The sequence below is a fragment of the Podarcis vaucheri genome, assembly GCF_965113315.1.
Source record: "Podarcis vaucheri genome assembly, chromosome: 1".
In the NCBI taxonomy this organism is placed as follows: domain Eukaryota; kingdom Metazoa; phylum Chordata; class Lepidosauria; order Squamata; family Lacertidae; genus Podarcis; species Podarcis vaucheri.
In genome coordinates, this window is record NC_138759.1 from 109,189,825 (window position 1) to 109,204,055 (window position 14,231).

A 14,231-nucleotide genomic window follows, 5' to 3' on the forward strand; every position below is an offset into this window, starting at 1 on the left:
GAACGTTGATCAAAATGACTGATTTGACTCAAAAGGGCAAATATCGTAATAAAAAGAATAATGTGTGTGGGGGTTTTTTTTGGGGGGGTCTTCTCTAGATTTAGAAGATCACTCAGTTCAGTTAAATATTTGCTAATGGCTGGATGCTGGAATTTGCCCTTGCCATAAGAACCCAGACTTTGTGTTAAGGTAGTCATACTAGAATGCAGAGAGCCCCGTGTCCATACAATTGTGGAAGGTCTCTTCAGTTCATGAACTTTTGCTTCTGGTTTTATATCGGACACATTTTTAAGAAACAAAATTTGAGATGCAGTAGCATATTGTTCTCTTCTAGAAGATGATGAACTTCCCTTTTAAATTTCATCAAGGGAGTGAAGCCATACTAACGTACTAACAAAGTAAACAAAATCCATCTGGGTGTCAGTTTTAGTGGAAATCTGCCAGGTATGTGGACTGGTAGGGTGCATGGAAAAGGCCTAAATGGGAGAAAAACCCCATTTCAGTACACATGTTCTCAAAACAAGCTAAAGTAATGTAAACAGTTCTGCAGCCCTTTCCAGGTACAGTGGTGCCCCGCAAGACGAATGCCTCGCAAGACAAAAAACTCGCTAGACGAAAGGTTTTTTCATTCGCGATTTGCCTCGCAAGACGAATTCCCCTATGCGCTTGCTTCGCAAGACGAAAACGTCTTGCGACTTTGTTAAGCCGTTTAAACCGTGCTTCGCAAGAAGAAAAATTCGTTAGACGGCAAAAATTGCGGAACGAATTAATTTCGTCTTGCGGGGCACCACTGTATTGTAAAAGTATGGTATTTTTACACACACACACACACGAATTTCAGCCCCTATTTCCTTGCATTTTGGTGGGTTATGTTGGGGAGATTTTCCTGATTGGTTATAATAAATATATCAATAGGTTTCTTCTATGTGTCCATTGCATAAGCTCACAGGACTGAAGAGACAAGCCACTTTTTAGTTTAAAATGCAGATCATGCCTCTAAAAACATCAGCAAAACTCCTGGCTATAGTACGGTTTTCTTCTACACATCAGTTTTGTATTAGGACTACTGTTTCTAACTTCAGCTCTCTTTCTGTGTCGCTTGTTAATGCATTCTGGAGATGACCGATTTATTTTTCAGTACATTTCACAGCCTCTTAAATGCTTTTATGGCTAGTCATGTATATATCTTTGCAAAAAGGGAGGCTGAGAATCCTGCCATTAATGGGTGATTGTTGATGTTCTGGATGCTGTGAAATACTGCACAAAGTGCCTGCTTGTCTCCTTCCAAGATTTGGACAGTGTCTGCTTGCAAGATTTGGGTTGCCATTAACTCTGAATGAAATCATTGGGGCAGAAGATTCATGCTAGCTACCTTGCTGTGTTTCGACATGGAAATATTGAAGCTTTAATAAATAAATTGGCTGCCAAACTGGTCATAAAAATTCATCGTGACCCTTGTCCTCTCTTATCTACTACCCAACAGTAAATCAGCAGTTTTAAATCCTTCTGAATGTTGCCCATATATAATATATATATATACATCACAAAGGAGCACAATTAATTGGAGGACTGGAACCTTGAGACAGGCAGTTTATGGTGAAGGGAGGAGATTTCAAAAAATTGTCTTTCTTTTGAAATACAAAATCACAAACACTTTAGGGTTGTTTCTATGCACTGAGTTATTTTCCACTGCATAATGTTTTCGTTAATATAAGAATTTCTAAGAAACACTGGAAAGTGTCCTGAAAAGTTGATATTTTCAATGTTTAACAATGGGGGGGGGGGAATATTCACATGAAGCATAATCAATCATTAGCATTTTATGGCCATAGTGTGTAGTGATTAACACATCCAAAAGAGAGGGTAAAGTAAATTAATTTTTAACTAACTTGAAGCTTATGGCAGCTCAATGCTGTGTTTTTTAAAGTGATGGGGCTGCAGTAAGATCTAGTGCGGCATTGCAAAGGAAAAACTCTACTATGTTTGTACCACATTCTGTCTCCAATGAGTTCAGCAGAGCATTTTAAGTTCACCACAGTTTGCTTTGTAGAGGTACACCTTCTGCTATGCACCTCTGCATTGTTCCATGTTACTCAGCTGTGACTGGCTACTGTTTTGAGACATATTGAACCTCCTGCAGCCCATCCACTTGACAAGGTTCTTTGTTGTTACAGCAACAAGCTCCACCAAGCTAGAAGACCTGAGCTATTTGGATGGTCAGAGGAATACACCATTGAGGACCTCAATTCGCTTACCGTGGCACAATACTGCTGGAGGGAGAGTTCAGCAAGAAATCAAAGGTATCGGTAAAGCACAAGACTCATGGACTCAAGCCCCACATTGAGCAAAAGATTGGTCTAGATAAGCCTTGTGGTTCCCTTCCAACTCTGGGATTCTATGAAATAAATAACTAATGTTGTGTTGACCTGCTCTGGAGATGGCATTATTCCCTAGTGGAAGATGCAAGTGTTTTGTTTTGGTACTTGCTTAGTGGAGATTAGAGGCTTGTCTGCCATTATAGAACACTTTGAAGAGTTCCTTAATTAGCAAATATACTTGACCAGCAGCAGCTCTCCAGAGACGTGGAGCCCATTGGTTCATCTCGCTCATTGTTTTCAACACAGATTGCCAGTGGCTTCCCAAGGTTGCAGATAAGGGACATACTCAATCCACTACTTGGAGATGTGGATTGAATCTGGGGCCTTCTGCATGCAGAACAGATGCTCTACTGGTGAGATACAGCCTCTCTCCCAGGGCTCACAGAACCATTATGTCTGATCAGCCTTGATCAAAGTGTCTCCAGAGTACGGTGTGATGCCTTTGGGGACAGTGGCAGCCCCAGGACATTTAGGGTGGGGAAGGAGACAGCTCTTCCCCTTCACCTTACCCAGCAAGTCCTACAGATTTGGAAGCAGAGAATAAATAATTCCACTCAGAGCATTTAACATTCTGCTCAAGTGGGACATGGTATAAGGTAGGGTGCCTTGCAATTGCCTTAACTTTCTTGCTTGCCTTTTGGTTTTTTAGAATCAACATTTCCCCAGGACTTTACTTTGGAAGCTGGCTGTGTCTTATAGGATGCTTCCACAGGGTTACCTTTATTATCTCAGATTTTGAGGCTCTAAAAATATGTACTTATGCAGATTTTTCTTTTTAGTAGCCCACACTCTTGCTGTGTATGAATCTTGAATGGAAGCCATTTAAAGTTTAGAAGCTGACTTTATGAAATCAGCTGTGCGCTTCTGCTCTGATGTACTTATGATTTAAGACTTTGTTTACGGTAAATTGTTCAAAAACAGATTAGTTGCATTTTCTAAAGTTTGAGTACTTTTGCCTTAAATTGATCTTTCATTGCTTAAAATATTGCCTTCTAACAAGTTTTTTCCTTTCTCTCAGCACGTTTTGTCCCCTATAAGCCTCAAGACATTCTGCTTAAGCCACTATTGTTTGAAGTGCCAAGCATAACAACGGACTCTGTGTTTGTCGGAAGAGACTGGCTGTTTCAGGCAATAGAGGAAAAGTTGAAGAATAATAAAGAGCAGGCAGAAACCAGGGGAGCTGTTGTTGTTGGAAATGTGGGATTTGGGAAGACTGCTATTATTTCAAAGCTTGTGGCACTTAGCTGTCATGGAAGTCGCATGAGGCAGATTGCTTCCACCAGCTCTAATTCTTCTCCCAAAAGTAGGTTTAAAAACAATTTTTATAGATTATTTTTGCTAATTCAGAAAAGTGTAAACACCACTGTATTTGCATGCATATGTGCTACACGAACTGCCATCTTTGTGGGACAAATAAGCTGCATTAGCTATTCTTAACATTGGTAGCACCTCTTCCCCACTCCCAAGTTGCTCTTTTAGTAGACTGTGGAAATGAGCTGCTTGGTAGCACAGTTCCTATAAGGGGCCTATTGGAGGTGTAAAGGACAGGGCCTCCTTGGTGGTAGCGCTGCCAATGTTATGGAATGAATACCCTTCAGAAGATACATCAGGCTCCTTTAGTTTTGGCGCTAAGGCATCTTTCGAAGTGCGTTAGATGTAGGGTTGAGAAGAGCACCATTTAACCCTCTATCTTGGGAAGGCCCCACCGTTGTTGTTAAATTTTGCTGTCTTACATTATTCTGTTTGCTGATTTGCTTTTTATTTTACTCTGTTGTGCATATGGTTCCAATATGTTCACCCCTTTGGGACAAAGCAGTCTATAAGTAAACTCTACTAATAATTGCAGAGAACTCCATGTTTCAACAGATACTCGGTGTGTGATTAAAAATCAGCTGCATTTAAAGTTTTGGGGGTTTTTTTATTTGCTGCTGTGGCTTAATACAGGGGTAGCCAATATGGTGTCCTCCATATGCTGCTGGAGTACAACTCCCAACCCACCAGCCATTGGTCATGGTGGCGAGCATGGACCTGGAGGACAATGTTGGCTACCCCTGCTGAATTCTCCATGTTTGTATTGACTTCAGTGCTGGCAGTAAGTATGTATTTAACTTACACAGCTTGTTTTTCGCCCACATACTCACATTCTGTTGCTTTGTTGCCCAACGGCTTTCCTCCCCAAGTCCTCTTCCATGAGTTCCATTTTATCGCACAGGTGTGTGCCCATTCTCAAAATTAATAGCCTTACTGTACGGAAATTGGGAAGGAATGTGTGTTTGTGCCCTTCCAGCTCTACAATTCTATGAGTCTGTGGTGCTTTCACCCCAACCAAACCCTTTGGAGATGCTGACCTACTCAAAACAAATATATCTGTCATTCCATGCTAGCGTTTCGTTACCATAGGCCCATGAAACGAAATATAGCCTTGGGGTACATTTGGAAGGGCGTGTTTGTTACTACAAAGGAATTTTAAATGTTTTTCTTCTGTTTTTGATTTGGGCATTTGCGGTTACGGCATCTCTAAATTAGCCGAGGAGATCTTCAAAGTGATGAGCATGTGCAGCTACATGGATGAAGTCATAACTGGTAACACATGCAGGCAGGCTGTGGGATTTCAAACAGTGTTTTAACTTTCCCTGGAAGACTAAACATCACCAACATTGCAGATACATAATTTATACCACAAAATGGATCACTGCTGGTTATAACTCTGGTGTCTGCTGGTCTCTTTCCTCACAGGCAGCGACCCCTGTCAAGAGATTCCTCTCAGCCAAATACCCGCTTCTGTTGCCTCGGCGAGTACCAGTACAAGCAAAACATTCAGCTGCCCCCCAGCTCAGGAACATCCGAACCAAATGGCAGAATCTGTTAGACGTCTTGCGTCAAAGGTAACATCCTAATATTTAACAGCTCTTAATCATAATCCAAATCACACACATTCTACCTCTATATTGATCCCCTTACAAGAATTCAAAATATTTAGAAGCACTGTGTAAGCGGCCAGGCTTCTGTGCCACTAATTTCTTTTTCTCAGCTTTTAATAAATGGTACAGTTCACTTCAGTGATCTACACATTGCCAGTGAGGAGGTACTCATTGCATCATCTGTGGTGATTTCTTTCTGTTTGCCACTTTTTATTTCCCTTTTTTATCCCGATTGCATAAGGGCAAAGATGTAGTTTTACTTGAATTTTGAGAATATTTTTTTCCCTGTCCGACTTTGGCAGATGGCGATTTCTAATTCCAAAGGAAATGACTGCCCCCATCAGCTCGTTTATTTAACGTACCTCCCTGCAGCGCATGTATCAAGGAGGAGGGAGTGGGATCAAACATTTGATCTAGGCAGCTTACAGTGTTTTCGTCACTGATGTATCTAACGGTTATATAAGCTGGAATTATCAGCAAATTGCACTAGGGACATTCTAATGCATTTATTTTTGCAGGAAGGATTGTGAAAGAAGGAAAGCCTTGCCGAGTGTTGTAAATAGCAGAGGATTTGCTTTGGTATTGAAGTATTACTTGGTACAGTCTTTATGTAAGAACTGTCCTAATATTGTTGTCGTCATCAAAGCAGTTATTATTTTTAGAAAATGATAGAATAAAGATGTATTAAGTCAGCGCTAACCACTTTAAGATTATGCATCCTTACTGAATATTAAGCTGCACAGAACTTGATGGTGCATACTTCTGCATATGCTCAGAGTTTGCCAAAATTAAGCCTGATGTCCCATTCATCAGTGCACTTAACTTTTACAAGAGGAGGAACATGATAGTTATCTCTAGTGCATTATAAAATAAAATACAGATCTGTAACTTGTCAACATTCCAGATCTAGAACTCATAGTTGGATTATACCATATAGCCAGACAGTCTGGGAATCTGCTAGAAAGAAAGAAAAGGAGCAAGGGGGGACAAATTCTGGTTTGTTTTGTTTTTTTTTAATTAAAGAAATATATATTTTAGAAGAGCAGGCAGCACTGTTGTAGCATCCTGTGTTTAACAAATGGACTTGAACTTTCTGGTTTTGTTGCCATGTTGGCTGGAATCCTTTCTGTTGAGGCCAGTACAGTGGTACCTCAGCTTACAGACGCTTCAGGTTACAGACTCTGGTAACCCAGAAATATTACCTCGGGTTAAGAACTTTGCTTCAGGATGAGAACAGAAATCGTGCAGCGGTGGCGCAGTGGCAGCAGGAGGCCCCATTAGCTAAAGTGGTGCTTCAGGTTAAGAACAGTTTCAGGTTAAGAACAGACCTCCAGAACGAATTAAGTTCTTAACCCGAGGTACCACATTGGTCTGCCTTGGAACTGCTGGGTCTTCTAAGGTCTTTAGCATTGTGTTTGTCAAAGGACAGTCACCAGTTTTGGCCATATGCAGCAGTCTTTGCATATGGCAGAGTGATATGGTTATTGATGAGGGAGGGATATATTTATGTGAATTACAGGATTTGTACATCTGTGTTTACCTATTTCCAGAATTCGTTGTTTGGTGCTGGGAGATATATTTGGGAAGGTATAATATACCTTGTAAGGATAGAGAGGTTCTCTGTAAACTATGGTTTGCATATCAGAAGCGACAAAGGGAACATACTCTCCTTTTGCTTCTCTCTCTCTTTCTCCAGTAGTGAATTTTTCCAGTTCTTCCCTTCTCCATTTTGAAGTTTTCATTACGTCTTCACCAGTGTCAGCCCTGACTGACACAACCGAGTCTTAGCATCTCCTGAATTTTGTGCTCTAGTACAGGTGTGAGAAGGGGATGCAGGTGGCGCTGTGGGTTAAACCACTGAGCCTCTTGGGCTTGCCGATCAGAAGGTTGCTGGTTCGAATCCCTGCAACGGGGTGAGCTCCCGTTGCTTGGTCCCAGCTCCTGCCAACCTAGCAGTTCGAAAGCACGTCAAAGTGAAAGTAGATAAATAGGTACCGCTCTGGCGGGAAGGTAAATGGCGTTTCTGTGCGCTGCTCTAGTTCGCTAGAAGCGGTTTAGTCATGTTGGCCACATGACCCAGAAGCTGTACGCCGGCTCCCTTAGCCAATAAAGTAAGATGAGCACCGCAACCCCAGAGTTGGCCACAACTGGACCTAATGGTCAGGGGCCCCTTTACCTTTACCTTACAGGTGTGAGGAACCTGGTGCCTTCCAGATGTTGTTGGACTCCCAGCTTCCATCAGCCCAGTTTGTCATGGTCATTGGTCAGGAATGATGGGAATTGCATTCTGTCAACATTTTTTTTTAAAAAACAATTCTTTTCTCATATATATATATATATATATATATATATATATATATATATATATATATATGCAGGTTTTGGTGTCTTCGGGTGTCTTCCCGTGTAAGAGTCGGGGTGTCTGTGCGACGTTTCGACGAGGTCTCACTCGTCATCTTCAGGCTGGTGCTTTCGGCTTCGTAACAAGAAGCCGAAAGCACCAGCCTGAAGATGACGAGTGAGACCTCGTCGAAACGTCGCACAGACACCCCGACTCTTACACGGGAAGACACCCGAAGACACCAAAACCTGCATTCCTGTACCCGTGAAAATCTACAAAAGCAATATATATATATATATATATATATATATATATATATATATATATATATATTCCACCAGCGAGCTCAAGGTGGCTTATATACTTTCCCTCCTTCCCATCTTATCCTCACAACAGCCCTGTGGGGTAGGTTAGGGTGAGTGAGTGACTGGCCCAGTGATCTTCATGGAGGAGTGGGAACTCAAACCCTGCTCTCCTGGGTTCTAGTCCAACACTTTAACCACTATGCCACACAGATGTTACCCATACCTGCTCTAAATCTACAATGATTCAATAGATCCCATTATTTTTACTCATGTAACTGGAAGCATCTACTATAAATACTAAACGTTTCTATTTTCTTTTTGAAAAAGGTTGTTGCCTATCACTACTGTCAAGCTGACAACACTTATACATGCCTTGTCCCAGAATTTGTGCATAGTATCGCTGCTCTTCTTTGCCGGTCCCATCAGTTAACAGCATACAGAGAACTTTTGATAAGGGAACCACATCTACAAAGTATGCTTAGCCTTAGGTCCTGCGTTCAAGATCCAGTAGCAGCATTCAGAAGAGGAGTGCTGGAACCACTTGCAAATCTTAGGAAAGGTAGGCCAAAAAAAAAAAAATTCTCTACAGTGACTTCAATTACAAGACAAGGTTTGTGTTTTAGATGTGCCTAGCAGTAGTTAGCTTGCAGACCAGTGTGTTTTGCCGTTTTGTTTTAAATAAGGTATCAAAGCCATCCAAGAAAATAAAATATTGCAAACTAGTGCTAATCCAACTGTATTTTATATGTATGATGAAAAGCACACTTAGAAAAAGCTAAGCTATTGAAGTAGTTTCCTTAAATAAATAATGAACTGCTACATTTTTTAAAAAATAAAATAAAAATTATTAGGTTATAATCGTACACATTTACTGATATACTTACAAGTCATCTGTAGTGCATTCTATAATACGATATATTAACTATTCATGAAGCAATGTGAATCCATTTGCAAAAATGGAACTTTTAATGGAAGCTGTGATGGCAAATGTTGTTTGCTCAGTAACAACATAAACAGCTCTACACAAGCTGTGACTTCAGCAGTGTAGCATCTATTTAGAAATAATGAACTGCAGTTGCTATCCATGCATTTCATAATACTTATTAGGTGAAACTAGACATTTGGTAGCAATTATGGGTCTGGAAACCTGGACTTAAACCTTCCCGCTGCAAATTTTTTTACACAATCAGATTGTTCACTACTTTCCTGCTTTTGTTGTTAGTCTTCATTATTATCCTTATTTTTCTCAGGATAATGCAGGGGTCATTATTAACACCATTATTAGCAATATTGCATTTAGTCATCTTTTCACAAAAACTTATCCAAAGCAAATTACAAAGTGAAAGGTTATGTTTATCTATTCAATTCCTGTAAACCACTTTATAAATACAAAGTGGGGCTGTGTGTGTGTGTGTGTGTGTGTGTGTGTGTGTGTGATGTATACTTCATTGGTATTTCAACGTCTTGCCTTTCAGAACAGAAAATTCCAGAAGAGGAATATATCATTTTGATAGATGGCCTAAATGAGGCTGAATTTCATAAACCTGATTATGGGGACACGGTTTCTTCATTCATCACAAATATTATTTCTAAATTTCCTCCCTGGCTAAAACTGATTGTGACTGTAAGAACGAACTTCCAGGTAATGTTTTGAAAACTTATAGCTGCAAACGTTGTTCTGAAATAATGCTGCATTGAGGAGAAAGAGTCTCAAGGAGTTGTTTATGCTTTAATTTTAATTGGAAAGAATAGTCTGGAGAATGTGCTGTGGCTTAGACAGGCGCAGGGGTACCAACCTGAATAAAACATTTTTGTTGGGGTGGGGGCAGGTAAGTAGTAGTAATCTGAGGCTCCTCTGAAGACCTTCGGCAGCTCTACTATATGTGTGGTGTAAAAGTGCACAGCCGCAACAGTAAACTCTTTTAAACCACTGTCAGCCAACACAACTTGGTGTCAAGATCCCCCAGGCCCAGACTGGCGGCAGCATTTCAGTCTCTACCCTACTTCTCAGCAATGGCAAAAGGAGAGAACAAAACAGAGAGTATCCAGAGCAGTTCATCTTATGCTCTCTGTCCCCTATAAAATCCGCCAGGTCAGACTTATTTACTTGTGTAAATAATAAAAGGGTTATTTCCCTGTTTGTCCTGCCCCTCTCTTTTTTAATCTGTGGGTGGCCAGACACTTGACCAACATTTTAGAAAACGTTTTGCCGTGTCTGGACGAATTCAGTAATGACCATAAAGTCCTTCTAAGTGAAAGTCTATTACAGTGGTGCCTTGCAAGACGAATATAATCCGTTCCGCGAGTCTCTTCGTCTAGCAGTTTTTTCGTCTTGCGAAGCAACCCTTTTAGCGGATTAGCGCTATTAGCGGTTTAGCGGCTATTAAAGGCTTAGCGGCTTAGCGGCTAAAAGGCTATTAGCGGCTTAGAAAAAGGGGGGGAGCGAAAAAAATCGCAAGACTCGCAAGACGTTTTCGTCTTGCGAAGCAAGCCCATAGGGAAATTTGTCTTGCGAAGCGCATCAAAAAACGGAAAACCCTTTCGTCTAGCGGGTTTTTCGTCTTGCGAGGCATTCGTCTTGCGGGGCACCACTGTACTTCAGAGCACAGGTAGGGGACTGTATGGTTGAATGTTGCGTATTACAAATATTATCTGCACATAGAAAACCAGATGTCAAGGAGGAAAGCTCTAGGCTAGCTTTTCCCCTCCTGATGTACTAATTTTGTATGTAGAGGGGATTTGTTCTACACACACACACACACACACACACACACACACACACACACGAAGCATTCAGTTGGGCAATTCCACCCCTCACCCCTGGTTATAATATGAAACAAAACTCTCCAGAAGCAGTTTTACTACCTTTATCTAGACCAAATAGTTACGTTGTTCATTCGGTAAATACCTATCTATACCAAGGTTTCATTCATGCTGGCTCTTAGTCCAGCTTGAGCCACCTTTAATGTGATGTTCCTGCAAACTCAAATTTCATCTGTACGACCATGTCATTTGTACTGTAAAGTGCTTCTCTCTCTCTTCTGTTATGATACAGGAAATAATCAGCTCATATCCTTTCTTTACAATCTCCCTGGATGATTTCCCTGAAAATAAAGAAATACAGGCTGATTTGAATGCGTACATTCAGTACAGGATCGGTGCCAGCCAGGATATTGTAAACAATATATCTCTGAATGGAAAAGCTGATGCAGCTATAATTGGGAAAGTGAGCAACCATCTGATCATGAGGAGCATGGGATCCTATCTCTACTTGAAATTGACCCTGGATCTCTTTCAGAAGGGTCACCTAGTGATCAAAAGTGCAAGCTACAAGGTAGTTCCGGTCTCGCTCTCTGAGCTCTATTTGCTTCAGTGCAACATGAAGTTCATGACGAACTCATCATTTGAAAGGGCTCTGCCAGTGCTGAATGTGGCTCTGGCGTCACTTCACCCAATGACAGATGACCAGATTTTCCAGGCCATCAATGCTGGCCAGATATACGGTGAACAGGACTGGGAAGAGTTCCATCAGAGGATGGAGTCCCTTTCAGGCTTTTTGATAAAAAGGCGAGACAAAACACGAATGTTCTGCCATCCATCCTTCAGGGAGTGGCTGGTCTGGAGAGCAGAGGGTGAAAACACAGACTTCTTGTGTGAACCAAGGTAAATGGAAGCTGTATATATTATATTGTGGGTGCTAATAATTGCTGGTGTTTTTTGTTTCTTTCATTGTGCTACATGAGGAAGATGGTACTGATACCAGACATATCATTGCTAAGGGGAAAATGCTGTTGGAGCCAAGGTTTTTCATTTTGTTTAGCACTGAAGCATAAGTTTTACAATAAAATCAGAAATGAGACTGCATATCTAAAAAGCGGAATTTACTACGTTCAGTAACATTTGGGCTAAGCATTTCATTACTTTGGTAGGACAGTACACTATGGAGGAATGTGACTTTTTATTTATCTGCTATGAAGCTTCTTTATAATTCTGCAGGCGCAACCTTACGAATTAACTATCCAGCCCTGGAAACTCTTTACATTCTTATTCCTCCCTATTTGACAACAAATCCTTCTCAGGCTTATAGAGATTATGGGCACTGTTAGAGACATGATAACGTGGTAGGTGGAACCCATAGGGAATCTATTATGTTCTTAAATTTCAGATTGTTTGTTCAACAGTAACTTGTGTCTTTTATCCTGCCCCACTAATCATTTGTGAATCCTATAAGTAGAAATGGGAGTGGTCCTGTAATGGGATTATTGCTGCTTACACTGACAGTCATATAATTTAAAAAGAGATTCAGTATCTGAGGCTTATGGAATTGTGCAGTTTGACATTCTAAAATTAGAACCAGTTCAAAATTTAATCAAGGGAGAGGAATACGTTGGCTGCTGGAAACGTGCTTTCATCTGCTGTAGTGCTTGGCTATTGTGCTAGGCCAAGATGTCAACTGCATGCAGGAGCTGGTTAAAACCAGTGGAGTATGGGAAGAATGAGATCCAGTTTTAGGGAGGCCCACTAATGGAAAACCAGTCAGCTAGAGAATAATTTGACTGATTTGATGCACTCAGTGTGTCTTTGGACTTTTGTAGTCTGACTGACACAACACACTTGAGCAACTTTTGAAACACAGGCTGTTTTCAAGAGCAATTTGTAATGTGGCTTGGGGAGGAGGTTATTGGTCAATGGAAAACCATGAAAGTTTCGTCAAGTGGATGAAAGCACTTAACAGGCTTTTTATGTGGTTGTTCTTCATTCTTCAATGTTGCGGTAAGGTTCATCTCGTGTAAGAATATCCCTGTTGAAAGAACCAAAGATACATAATAGTTGTGCTGGGTAGATTTATTTTGGCTACCTACAATTATATCACGTAATTTTTAGTATTAATAATTTCTCCAGTGCTCTTTAGTGTACAAAGTATTATAACGTGCACTGTTTTTAATTTACACTTTAAAGCATGCATTAAGTTAAGAACTTAATTTGTTCCAGAGGTCTGTTCTTAACCTGAGGTACCTTTAGCTAATGGGGCCTCCTGCTTCCACTGCGCCACCGCCACGCAATTTCTGTTCTCATCCTGAAGCAAAGTTCTTAACCCGAGGTACTCTTTCTGGGTGAGCAGAGTCTGTAACCTGAAGTGTCTGTAACCTGAACCACTGTACATTAAAAAGCATTAGAAGCTAACCTTTTTTCCTGTTACTGTGATAACAGAAGATAATTATTTTATACAGTGGTACTTCAGTGCTTCAGGTTACAGACTCCGCTAACTCAGAAATAGTACCTCGGGTTAACAACTTTGCTTCAGGATGAGAACAGAAATTGCACGGCGGCAGTGGGAGGCCCCATTAGCTAAAGTGGTACCTCAGGTTAAGAACAGTTTCAGGTTAAGAACGGACCTCCAGAATTAAGTTCTTAACCTGAGGTACCACTGTATTTGTTTGTGAGGGTGATGCATTCATTATTGACTTAAAAAGAAATGGTAAGACTGCTGTACAGAAAAAGAAGCATCTGAACACATTATTTGCCCACTGTTTCAGAATAACGTACAGAAGTGTCACTGTGGTTTTGCAAAATCTTCCACTCTTACCATATAAATCACCACCCGTACTCCATTATAATGAAAACCAGATACACTGTGTCTGTGACCTTGGTTGACCTTACCAGACACTAGTTTACATTTCTCATGACTTGGTTTGATTTAAACATAATAGGAACAGCACACACTTTTCCACAAAAAGGATTGGTCATGTCTGAGAATGAGATATTGCAAATATCTTCTGTCTTCCTTAGTTCCTTGGGTGGGGCAGGTTCCACAGGGGGGGATGTATTGGGACACCCGATCTCAGTGATCACAGGCAGCAGGAGGAGTTATGCTAAGACCAGACCTAGCTTGGTTGTCCTGGGGGATTTTAACATCCATGCCGACACGACCTTACAAGGGGCTGCTCAGGACTTCGTGGAAAGCATGGCCTCCATGGGGCTGTCCCTGAATAAGTTTGGCCCAACTCATAGCCGTGGACATGCCTTAGACTTGGTGTTCACCTCTAGGGATGTTGGTGATCTGACACTAACTAAAAGCGAAACAAAAGAAGTGCCATGGTCAGATCACTTCCTGGTGCAACTGGACTTCTCCGCAACCCTTCCCCTCTGCAGGGAGGTGGGACCGATTCGGATGGTCCGCCCCTGCCACTTAATGGATCCAATTGGCTTCCAGAGAGTGGTAGGGGATGCTTTATCCCAAGTTGATGGCCTTTCAGCTGATTCCCTGGTGGCACGCTGGAATGCT

The 14,231-nt window shown here is 41.2% G+C and overlaps 1 protein-coding gene across 3 annotated transcripts in view; it reads left to right on the forward strand.

Moving 5' to 3' along the window:
* The window catches only part of TANC1 (tetratricopeptide repeat, ankyrin repeat and coiled-coil containing 1), a 137,881-nt gene that overhangs the window by 98,143 nt on the left and 25,507 nt on the right, over positions 1 to 14,231 (forward strand). For all 3 annotated transcript variants that reach the window (XM_082197236.1, XM_082197235.1, XM_082197237.1), the window contains 6 exons: positions 2,175 to 2,300; positions 3,397 to 3,681; positions 5,115 to 5,263; positions 8,273 to 8,504; positions 9,421 to 9,587; positions 11,001 to 11,608. In XM_082197236.1, the coding sequence (XP_082053362.1) occupies positions 2,175 to 2,300; positions 3,397 to 3,681; positions 5,115 to 5,263; positions 8,273 to 8,504; positions 9,421 to 9,587; positions 11,001 to 11,608 (1,567 nt within the window). The remainder of the gene's footprint in view (positions 1 to 2,174; positions 2,301 to 3,396; positions 3,682 to 5,114; positions 5,264 to 8,272; positions 8,505 to 9,420; positions 9,588 to 11,000; positions 11,609 to 14,231) is intronic.